Source organism: Phyllostomus discolor, chromosome 8 (genome assembly GCF_004126475.2).
Source record: "Phyllostomus discolor isolate MPI-MPIP mPhyDis1 chromosome 8, mPhyDis1.pri.v3, whole genome shotgun sequence".
Lineage (NCBI taxonomy): Eukaryota > Metazoa > Chordata > Mammalia > Chiroptera > Phyllostomidae > Phyllostomus > Phyllostomus discolor.
The window spans coordinates 45,122,324-45,133,594 of NC_040910.2; the positions used below are offsets into that span (position 1 = coordinate 45,122,324).

General features: G+C 54.1%; 2 protein-coding genes across 2 annotated transcripts; one reads left to right on the forward strand and one right to left on the reverse strand.

The window, feature by feature from the left end:
• Positions 1 to 1,006: 1,006 nt before the first annotated feature.
• On the forward strand, positions 1,007 to 3,728 carry C8H19orf67 (chromosome 8 C19orf67 homolog). The gene is made up of 6 exons (XM_028522080.2): positions 1,007 to 1,341; positions 1,996 to 2,140; positions 2,259 to 2,359; positions 2,444 to 2,629; positions 2,973 to 3,107; positions 3,554 to 3,728. The coding sequence occupies exons 1-6, from the start codon at positions 1,007 to 1,009 to the stop codon at positions 3,726 to 3,728; spliced, it is 1,077 nt and encodes a 358-aa protein (XP_028377881.1).
• A 3,089-nt stretch (positions 3,729 to 6,817) lies between these two features.
• On the reverse strand, positions 6,818 to 9,554 carry MISP3 (MISP family member 3). The gene is made up of 3 exons (XM_028520474.2): positions 7,996 to 9,554; positions 7,416 to 7,489; positions 6,818 to 7,172 (listed from the first exon to the last, which is right to left on the reverse strand). The coding sequence occupies exons 1-3, from the start codon at positions 8,561 to 8,563 to the stop codon at positions 7,155 to 7,157; spliced, it is 660 nt and encodes a 219-aa protein (XP_028376275.1). The 5' UTR covers positions 8,564 to 9,554; the 3' UTR covers positions 6,818 to 7,154.
• Between the last annotated feature and the right edge of the window lie 1,717 nt (positions 9,555 to 11,271).

Here is an 11,271-nt window from a genome sequence, read left to right on the forward strand (position 1 = left end):
AGAGATACTTGCTGAGGGTCACACAGGGTAGGATGGAACACCTGTGAGCACTTTACCCAGAGTCTTGAAGTATGATTAATGTATTTGGCTTCATATGTCTATATCTGACAGCCTTTGCATGCTACAACTGTGGGAGCAGGGGTCAGTTCTGGATCCATGGCAGGATCCCTAAGCTACAAGATCTTCCATAAAAGGAACAAGGCAGCCCTGACTTGGTTTGGCTTTGCTCTACAAAGCAAACGTCCCGGGTTTGATTCCTGGTCAGGACACATCCCTGGGTTGCGGGGTTTGGCATATGAAAGGCAACAGATTATTTCCCACATCTATGTTTCTCTCTCTTTCTCCCTCCCCCTCTCAAAGTAAATTTGAAAAAATATTGAAACAAAAAAGGAAGATATCGGTATCAAATGAGATCATGGAATGGGAAATTTTTTCCAAGTGAACTTTATTAGCAGTAGTAACAGCTACTACATCATAAGTCCCTATTTAAGTTCTTAAGCAGTTTTTCTCAATTCCATTAGTTTTTAAAATACAGATTACGGACCCGGAATCAGAGGCTCTGCGGGTGGTGGGAGGATGTCTACCTTTATATTCCTGCGCCCCAGGGTTTGGAAGCGCCGTAAAGACACCCCTTCCCTAGGAAACCGCCTCGAAGAAAAAGTCGGCAGCCCTCGGACGACACCCCCAGGACATGGCCGCTCCAGTGCCGGCCCAGGTCGCCCCCGTGCCCCTACCCCGCCGCCCTCCGTTGGATTGCTTGAGCGCGTGCCCAAGCGGACCCGAGCAGACCCGAGCTGCCCCGAGCGCCCTTCCTGCGTGTTGAAATTCAAACGAGGCGAACTCTCTCCGCGCGGTTCGGCGCTGGAGGAGAGGTTGAAGCTGGGGTGAGGTGGGCTGGGCCGTGCTCCCAGCGCAGGCGAGTGAGGTTCCCGGGGCGGGGTCGAACCCACGGCCAACCAAAGCCGTGGAGACTTAAAGAGATCAGATCCCTTCCCCCAGCCCCACGATGGCTACCGAGGAGTGGTTCGTGGGGCCGCTCCCTGCGGGCACTGGGGAAACACCGCCCTCAGACGGCTTGGAACCTGGGGCACAGCCCTTGGAAGACCCCTCGTGGTCGATGCCCCCTGACCAACCTGGGGGCGCAGCCCAAGAGGAGCCGGAGGATGTTCAGGGGCAGCTGCCCAAGGCCTCCTCCCCTTCTACCCATTCCCTGGAGCCTCTGGCCCTGGACCCCGCGCCCACACCTCGCCTACCCTTGGACACCATGTTCAGCCCCATCACGGAGCAGCTCCGCTACCTGCTCAAGAAGGCGGATGATTTCCAAAGCTTCTTGCTCTACAGGTGTTGCTGGACAGGGTTCCAGGATCCCCGTGGATAGAGGGACAGAGGGAGGGTGATTGGATAAGCAGGTGGAACACACCAGAGTCGCAAACTTAAAAGCCATTAGGAGCCAGGGATAATGAATGAAGCTAGCTGATTAGAAATCCAGTTTGGAAGAATGATGTGAGATGTGTACCATTTGGGGCTAGGGAGTGTCTGATATGTGGACACCAGGTTGCCAAATCTCTGGGGCTTTTTTTCAGCTTTTAATTGATGGCTTAGGTTTTGGACCGTCGGCAGGCTAAATAAAACCTATCTGAGCCAGATTTGGTCTGCTGGCTACCAGTTTGAGACCCCAAAGAAGAATGTTATTCCCACTCATTGGAAAAAGGAACTGGTTCTGGGAGGCTGTTTAAACTCTAGGTTTCTGGGTTCCACCCTGCAGAGAATTTCGAGTCAAAAATCAGTTATGGGATTCAGGTGTCAGCATGCTAACAAGTGTTTCAAATAGTTGTGATGCAGTCTGTCCTGGAAGATGCTCTGACAAAGGCCTGGCACTGGGGGTGGGAGCATTGTAACACAGGTCCAGATCAGGGACACAGGTGGAGGGTGAATAGAGTGGGAGAAACGAGGGGGGATGAGGGACCCCAGATGAAGGTCCTCTTCTCCCTTTAGCAGGGACCGCGTTCAGAAGGAACAGCTGGCAAAAGCCATGCCCACCTTCTTAAAGATGTGTGAGCCCTACTTTCTGTACCTGGAGGCAGCTGCACGGAGTGTGCCCCCCATCTATGGAGGCTTGCAGGAGCTGGTTCGAAAGGGGGTGTGTGGGGCCATTTCTTAGACCCCATACCCCTTTTCTCATCTTTCAGGCTGGGGGTGGGTGACGGGGGTGCTCCTGGCAGGTCAGCTAATCTTATGATGTCCCCTCTTCCATGCAGCTGTTGGAGATCTCCCAACAGCTGACCCTGCGCCTGGAACAGCTGGTGCTCATGTATGCCTCCTTTGGGTTTGTGGACCTGGAGGAGACAGACCCCCTAAGGTAAAAGGGTGGGAGACTGGGATTGGTGGGGGGTAGAGGAGTCCACGGTACAGTCTCCTTTCTTACTCTCCCATCTCCTGCCAGCATCTCCTGTTTCTTCTGTGGGAGGTTCTCCATCAGTCCTTCCCATGAGGTGTCCATCTTCAGATACTGTGCCCCTGCTGCCTACACCGCCAGCCGCTTTCCCCGGTATCTCTATAAGAAGATGCGTTGGAACCTGGAAACTACCCCAGAGCCCAGCAGCCAGGGGCAAGATTCCCATGTGGATTAGTGAGTCTGCTTACCAGAATCAAAGTCCCCACCCCCTCTATGGAGAGTGCCAATATGGGTCACTGAACCACCACCATCAAGGTGTGGAAAACCATGCAGGAAACCGAGGACCTTTGAAAGGCCAACCTCACCTTTTAAAAAATTCATCCCCTAATCAAAAATAAAAGTCCTCATTTTAAAAATAGTCTGGCAGAAAGAAAGAGCCCCAATATTAAGTCACATACCCCTATCTAGAACTTGAAGCAACTTCTGATGAGTTTCTACCTTACCTCCAAAATTAAAGCCCTAAACAGAAGAAACTAGGATACTGCTTACTCTTAATCACTGTTTCTTCCCCTCCCAGCTACTTCCTGTGCTATCGAGATACATGGGAAGACACAGGCAAGAGTCCGGCCAATTCATGCCCCCAGATTCAGAAGCTGTGGTCTATCGGCCGATGGGTGCCCCTAGGACCAGCTGAAGATGACCTTTATTCCTGGTAGGAGCTAGGGCAATGGTAAGGTTGGAGTAGGCTCTGGAGGGTAGGGCAGAACCCCACCAAAAACCATCTACCTCCCCCAACATTGTTAACCTTGGTAATAAAGATAGCATTTTATTGTGCCCTGTAAAAACTTATTGAGTTCTATACTTGTTAGCCCCATTTTACAAAGAAACAGGTGCTCAGGGAGGTTGTTACCTGCCCAAGAACACACAGCTAGCTAGCTAGCTGAGTGATTGGCCAGGTCAGGAATAAGTAATTCAGCCTCTCAGAGGTATTACCCCTCTAGGTTTCTCATCAACAAGGAAACCACTTTCCCCCAGAATTCTTCCCACCCCCAGCTGAAACAAAGCCTCTTTGAGCCACAGCCTCTCTCACTCGAGGGGAGAAGGCTCCCGAGAAGCAGGAGGCGCTCACGTCCAGGCTTGTCTGTTCCCGGTCCCCAGGATTGTGTGTCCGCAGCCGCCTGGAGACTACCAGCAGCTGCTGACCATCGGCTTCGAGGAGCCGTCGCACATGCTAGCCACCGACCTGCTGGTACAAATCCTCATGGGCCAGGCAGGCCCCGCCAGGCCCCCGAGTGCGGCCGGCCCCACGGCGTGGGCAGCGCAGGGGTCTTGAACCTGAGAGAGGATGGGAGCTGGAGCTTGACAGTTCCAAACTCCAAGGGAAGAGGCAGGAAGGGGCTCACTCGTTCTTCAAGTGCAGCTCGGCTTCACCTTCTAAAGGACCAGGCCGAGCTGGTCCGTTCGCAGCGGAGACCGCGGGGCCCTGTGTACGGACACACTAGTTTTGTCTTAAATAAAAGAAAGAAAAGAGGTCACAGGCTCAGCGTCCGCTCGGAGCGCCGCACCCCTCCTCTAGGGGAGATGAAGCCCCGCCCACTTGTGCCGTCTTCTGGGAAATGTAGTTTTTTGTAATAAAACAATGTTCCGTGGACCCGCGGACAAGAGCTCTGAGCATGCGCTAAGGGTACGTGAAGCAAAAAGGGAAGCATTGGTGCCTGTCAACAACCGGAACACAGAAAACCGCAAGTTTCGGGTAGCAGGAATATTCAGCGCCCGTTGGGAGCAGAATTTGTGGGGGTGGGGCGAAGGGACCCCCAAAATCACGCCCACTCGCCTATCTTAACCCGGAAGTGATTTCTTTGTACCATAAAAGACCATATTTCCCGACGTGCCCCAGGATAAGGTTTCTTAATCGGTTTCCTAAGAGCCAAGGTCAGATCTTCCTCTTCTAGACTTTGGGGGTCTCGGGCTGGGGCAGGTCCCGCACCCCACAATGTGTCCGGGGCGCAGGTGGGATAGGAAAGCTGCAAAGAACTACAACTTTGGATCTCCAAAGCCTCACTCCAATTTTGGATTGGAGGGGAGACCCGGGTTGAGACACTTGAATTCACCTCTCCAAAGCTACGGCAAGTAGCGGAGCCTGAACTTGAGCTGGGTCCTCTGATCACAACTGGTTCCTTGTGAGGTGAGGGGTGTCCTTCCTGGCCTTCTGTCACTCAGCTGAAAGTTACGCCCTTTATTAAGGAATGCCTTTTGGTTCCCGTATCCCCGCATTTTCAGAGTCGAAGGAGAGACCAACAGCCCTGCTTTTAGGCTTTGATCAAAACACTCGCTTACCTAATAGTCCCTGGCACATAATATTATCATAAGCCCCATTTTACAGAAGACACAAAAGGATGTGAGGGGTGAGTGAATCAGGATTGGATACCAAAACCCTTGTTTTGGGAGGGAGGGGACTTTTGGTGACAATTTCTGACTGTATCAAGGATATTTTTGTCCACAACCCAGGTCTAAATGAATTCAAAGAGGTTCTGAAGCTCCCTAATACTGATTTGAGGTGTCCCCTATGAGATTTCTCCCAGCTGTAAAAAACTATAGACTAGCCTGGTTCAATAGAAATAGTATAAAGAATGAGTCATGTAATTTCAAATTTTCTAATAGTCACATTAAAAAAGGGTCAGATTAGTCTTAGTGATGTTTTTATTTAACCCAATATCTGCAAAATATTTCAACATATAATCAGTGTAATAAATTATTAGCAAGATATCCCCCTTTTTGGTACTGAGCCTCTGAAATCTGGTATTTTATGTTTATAGTACATCTCAATTCAGATCAGTCACTCACAGCTTTAGACTGTCTCCCTTAAGGCAAATCCACAGGCCACTTAAGACTAAAGGTTTCCAATGGGTGATGGCCGTAGTGGGAGGGGAAGAAAACAGGCTTGACCTCCTGAATCCTGTCTACACCCATGATTCTCCAACTTTAGTGTCACTGAGAATCACATGGAGGTTTTGATCATTAAGTCTGGGACGGGGCCCAAGGTGTGTTTTTAACAAGTTCCTAAGCAATGCTGGTGCTGCTAGCCCACATCTACAGCATGGCTCTCAAACTTGACTCCATGTTAGAAGCACCTGGGAAGCTTTACTGATGCCAAGACTTCCCTTAGATTCTGATTTACTTGGCATAAGCGTTCCTCGGGTGATTTTAATCTGCAGGAAAGTTCAAGAAAGCAGGTCTGCACTTAAGCCACCCTGTCAACTCTTTACATACTTAGTTCTTGGCTGCCCTACAGGGAATTAAAAACTGGATCTGGGTGTTTCCATTTCCACCTTGACAGTGCTGACTTTCCTGCCTTTCTCTCCAGTCCTCCCAGAGTCAAGGTCAAGTATATGGTCAGTGTGCTGATGATAGGGTTGAGTGGTGGGCTGAGCTGCTGTTGGGGTGCAATGCTGTATGAGCAAGCATTCTTCTATCCTTCATTAGCCATTTGTTGTCCCTATGCAGGTTCCAGCCTGTTGCTGGACCCAGGGTATACAGAGTTGGACAAGTCCAAGAGTTTAAACAATGATTCTAAAATGTCTCCTGGGTCTCACTGCACCTCTAAGAAGCTGGTATGCTAAAACCACAGAATATAACTGCAGAGATACAATTTTACAATTTGGGGTGTTCACAAAATGTCTTGAACCCCTTGTTTTGGGACAGAATTAAGGAGGGTTTGCTAATTGACAACCACAAGCCCTATTGCAGACAGGTATTGCTTGCTGCCTCCTCTTGCACCCCCCCCCCCCGCCCATTTTAAGTTTTCTAAATAGTCACAATTATTTAAAGTTTAGTAGATTTCTTTTAGAAATCAGAAGCTCTGGCACCACTTAACTCATAACTCACTCATTGGTAGCACTGCTAATATGGAGGAACACTTACCTGCCCATTGAAAGGAGGCATTTGTTTTCAAGCACACCTCATTTCTCTCCTCAGTATTTGCTTGGGGCCGCAGGCATATGAGGTTTGCAATCACTGGGCAGATTATAAATGGCCTGTGTTCCCTTCTAAGGAGTTTATGTGTGTGATTTGTTTTAGCTGTTGTTCACAACCCAGAGGCAGTAACAACCCCTTATCACCTCTGTCTAGCCAGCGCCCAGCGCGGGGCACGCCGTTGGTACCAATAAATATTGACGAAGTCTGGAAAGGAGGGCCTGTCTTTGATCTAAACGCTTGTTTGCACCCGCGCCGCCAGGGGGCATTAGGACCCAGGCAGGGCCGGGAGAGACCGGCAGCCCCGGAACAAGGCGTTAAAGGCACTTTCTGCTTTCCGTCGGCGCCACCTGTGGCTTTCTCCTCTGCTTTCTGCGCTCCTGCCCCACCCCAAATCAAGAGGACCCCCCCGCCTCCACACACACACACCAAAAAAAAAACAACCCGCACTGCCCAGAAGGAAGAAAGTTTATTGGGGACTGGGGACAGCTGAGGCGGTGACCCCGGTCCTCTAACAGTCAAGGCCGGAGGTAGAACCTAGCTTGGTTTGCAGTTAGGTGGAGAAGGGCTGGACAGTTTCACTGGCTGGGTGGGGAATAACAGTTTTAGAGAGAAACTGGTTAATTTCACAAAGTCAAGTTAAGGATGGGCTGGTAGCGTTCATCTTCCCCGGTGCAGACCTCTGGCTCCTCTCCAGGACTTCTGCTTATCCAGAGGGCACTCCTGGGCGCTTCCGTCCTCTGACGGGCATGTTATTTCCGGCCAGGGACCCCAGCCCGCTCTAACCTCAAGGCTTCCGCTCCTCCTGGGAAGAGGGAGTCAGTCGGAACACCCAGGCGTAGGGTGGGGCGGTTTGGGCCCCAAGACCACCGCCTCCTCATCACCTCTGGGCGGCGCCTGGGACTTGGTGTACTAGCCCAGAGTGACTTCCCAGAGGCGCGGGGATGCTCTTTCCCTGGCCCAGCGTCCTGGCGCCACGGGTCCCTGTGTTTGTAGGGGGGAGGGGTAGCGACAGGCGCCTGAGGTAAGAGGGAAGTGGGAGTCCCACCTGCTCCAGGCCGTTCTCCGAAGCCTTTCTGCGGGGAGGCCAGATCACTGCCAGCTTTCCATCGCCCCTGATCGCTGCGGAGAAAAGACACTCAGCCGAGGTCTTTCCTCCTCTCACCAGCTGGAGGTGGCCAGGACAAAGGAAGCCAGCCGCACCCCTTAAACACACACAGGCATTCACCCCCCCCCACACACACACACACTGCCCCTAGGAAATCTCCATTCTGCGGGAGGAGGCAAGCAAACCTAGAGTAGGGGGGTAGGAACCCGAAAATTCAGGGTGATCCAGGAGTCGCGGAACCTAGGCAGAGTTCCCTGGGACCCAACAAAAAGAAAGACATCTGGAATCCTCCCTTCCCCTATCACGAGCTTAGCTGAGGTGTATCTGGGAGTTGACCACTCCGAGTGGCAAGTGGAGAACAGAGTGTGAGCAACCCAGAAGGGGGTGAGCAGAGAACGGAAAGTTGAGAGGGAGTACCAGGTATCTGGGAACCAGGGGGAAACCCCAGAGGGCCAGAGAGGGGCCACTGGAGTTGGGCAGTCGGAGAGGGGACCCCTGCGTTCAGGCACGGGTGGCTTACCCATTAGGCTCGGTGCGGGCTCCTTGATTTCCGCGGTGCCATAGACGCTAAGCCTCTGGCGCTGCAGCTCCCGCTCGCGCTCCTGTGCCTCGCGCACCTCCAGTTCCAGCAGTGACGGCGCGATGGGCGGCGGGGCGCGGGCAAGCACCAGGCACCGGCCCTGCACAGCCGGAAGCTGCCGGCTTCCGTGCTCCAGCAGCCGCTGCGGCCCCGCGCCTCCCTCAGACGCCAGCGAGAAGCCGCACTCACCCGCGGCCTCGAAAAAGCGCTTGAGCTCGTTCAGCGGCTGTGGAGGCTGCCCGAAGCCCAACTCCGGGGTCGCGGGGCGCGCCAGCGCCGCCTGCCGGTGGGCCTCCCGCTCGATGTCTCGCTGCATCTGTGCGCCCGCCCGCGCGCGCTCCAAGGCACGCGGGAGCGCGGGGCCCGGACCCGGCAAGCTGAGCACCGGCCTCAAACGCAGCTCGACGAGTTCGCGGCCCGCGCGACCTGGGCTCAGGCCCCGGCTTCGGCGCAGGCTTTCCTCGCGTTCGCAGCTGCGGCGGATTTCGCGCTCGATGGGCGTCTCCATGAGCGGCTATTCTGGGACTGTTGGGCGGAGGGGGGGAGGGTCTCAGGGAACAGAGGGAAACCCTGCTGGGGGGCTTCCAGGTCTGACCCGGAGAAGGAAGTCTAGGGATCCTGAGGGGGAAACTTCCCAGGACCCCGGCACTTCGCGTTTCGAATGGCTCGGGGTCGCCTCTGCCTGGCCCAGGAGTCTCAAAGCTCCCAGGTGGGCACGGCCCCGGGAGCTCTGCGTCTTGCCCCGCTAATGGCTCAAGCAACTTTGCTCTCTTGCTTGTGGGTCTCCTCGTCCTGCTATGCAGAGGACACGGGTACCTCGCCGCCTGTCCTGGGGACCTAGGTTACCTGCCCTGCGACACGCCCAGGGACTTCGCTGTCTGACCCCGGGGGCTCTGGGCCCCGCTCTTCGGGCGACCCCAGGGCTCCACTCTCCGGCCCGGGGGCCTCGGTGTCCAGGGTTGGGAGCAGCTCGAAAGTGAGTTTCTAGCGCCGGAGTTTTGATGGCCACAGCTGGGACGCAGGGCACCTGTGGCTGCAGTCGCCGTCCGCGGGTTCCAGGGCGTCGCCCTCACCAGTCGTGTCTCTGACCCAACCCCTGGCCTCCAAGAACGGCCCTCGGGGGCAGGACCGGGCACCACCCCCTGCACCTGCCCGGAGGACTCGGGCCCCGCCCCGGCCACGCCCTCGGGGCGGGCGCGCCTCCGCTGGGCACCGGATTTTGTCCACCGGTGTGTTTCGGGTCAGCTCAGGGCACCGGACTTTCCTAGACTTAGTCCACTGGTGCCAGTCTGGGGGCCGACTCACACACTGGGCTCCACCCTGGCACCTTTCATTCCCATGTCCCTGATGTTGCCAGAAGGTGTAGCCCCAGCCACGAGCTCGGCTGGGTCTCTGAGCCACAGGTCCTCCGGTAGGGGTATCCCCGGAAGACAGCATTCTGGGGCCTTGCCAGTCCCGCCCAGCCGGTGCCAGAAGGCAGCGACTTCCCGGCCTCTAGGCAGTCCATCCACGTTTCACCCCTGCGGCGCACAGCTCGGGCTGGAGGGGGCGCCTGAAGCATTGACGCCAAGTACCTGGGCTCAGCGAGGATCCCCAGCGGTAGCCACGGCTCTCACCATGTCCAGAGGCCGTTTCCTTTGACCCTCTCCCGGAAAAGTCCGTGAGGTGTTCGCGGCCAAGTGCACGCCCAGATTAAGGCGAGAGAGAGGAACAGATCCAATGCACCCAGGATTCAGCGGAGTGACTGTGTTATTTAGAAAGGCGGTCACTTTGGGCTCAGGCAACTGGGAAGGCCCAGAGAGGGATCCAGGCTTGCAGAAGATAGCAGCTCCCTGCAGCTGGGGCCAGATCCTGGCCTCCCCCTGAGAGACCCACCCCCAGGGACATTGTCCATTGTCTTCCCCCAGGCTTTCTCCAAATCTGCCTACTGCCCCTGACCATTCTAGGGCGATTGGGAAGAAAGCTGTAATTACCTAGAGAAAGTGGTGGGGCTACACAGTCTCAGAAACCCTCAATAATCCAATTTTGTGACTATTTCTCCCCCCCAACTCTCTGCCTACTCTGGTGACTACCCTCTCTTTCCACCCTCTTGTTCGGCAATCTACTGGGTCTCACAAACTGCTGATCTCTTCCCCCTGACTTCCTTCCTCCCTCTGGTCCCATTGACTTAGCTGGAATCGGGCCCACCTGGGTTCATCCCACTCATAACCTGAATAGGTTACCAGCCTTCTCCAAGGCTTAGGGTTTTTTCATGTTTGTTGTTGTTGTTGTTGTTCTTTTTCTTTAAGGAGTTGATGAGGATTAAAGCTGTATTTCTGGGAAGAGATGTCTCTTTAGCGGCCTTTCCACTTTATCACCTCTGGCTCTCCTCTGGTCATGTTAACCCAGTTCTTGGTCCCACCATCCCACTGAGCCTTCTCCATCCAAGGACCATGATGACCTCCATTTGTCAGACCCAGCCACTGACTCCCCTCTGACTTTCTCTCCATTAGCTCCTTGGTCTCCAGGGATACCCCCCTCTCCTAGTTTTGCTCCTACCTCCAAAGCACCCCTTTTCAGGCTTCTGTTCACCTGTACCAACAGGCTTTCTTCCCCTCTGGCTTCCATTGGGATTGGCTGATGGGGGAGAGGAGAGTGAGGTCGCATGTTTATCCAATGTGCCCTCAGTTGGATGCAGTTGGCTGTGTCCCTCCACTGTAGGTAGCAGCTCTGCACAGCAATCTCAATCTCTCTCTCTCTCCCCTGCCCCCATAAGGCCAAGGGGTGCCAAGGGGTGGTAACTGCTCCTAGCTGTTCCTAACCCAGGATGTGCACAATGCTTTGATTGTTTCCCTACACCTTTGTGAACTGAATCTATTAAGTTCTCATCTTTTACTTGGTTTGAGCACACAATGTTTGCTGCCAACACTGGGACCCTGACAGATCCCAATCTCATGCTTTAAACACTATCTCTACGCTGATGTTTCCCAAATTTACATCTCTAGCTCTGACTTCTCTCCAAGGTTTTGGACTTATAGCCAAAAACAGTCTCGTGTCTAATATATATGTCAATCTGAACACTTTCAAAACCGAATCCAGTTTCCTTCCACTCTGCTCCCCCTCACTATATACGGCAACTCACCCATTCAGGTTTTCATGCCAAAACCTAGGTGTCAGCCTGAATCTCTCTCTTCTCCAGCCACCCTCTCCTCCAATCCATCTGGATTAGATTGCAGT

Coding starts and splice junctions, on each gene's coding strand:
- C8H19orf67 (XM_028522080.2), top strand. CDS start 1,007: ATGGCTACCGAGGAGTGGTTCGTGGGGCCGCTCCCTGCGGGCACTGGG. Junction 2,360..2,443: donor GAGGAGACAGACCCCCTAAG/GTAAAAGGGTGG, acceptor ATCTCCTGCCAG/CATCTCCTGTTTCTTCTGTG. Junction 2,630..2,972: donor CAAGATTCCCATGTGGATTA/GTGAGTCTGCTT, acceptor TTCCCCTCCCAG/CTACTTCCTGTGCTATCGAG.
- MISP3 (XM_028520474.2), bottom strand. CDS start 8,563: ATGGAGACGCCCATCGAGCGCGAAATCCGCCGCAGCTGCGAACGCGAG. Junction 7,490..7,995: donor GCCCGCACCGAGCCTAATGG/GTAAGCCACCCG, acceptor TTTTCTCCGCAG/CGATCAGGGGCGATGGAAAG.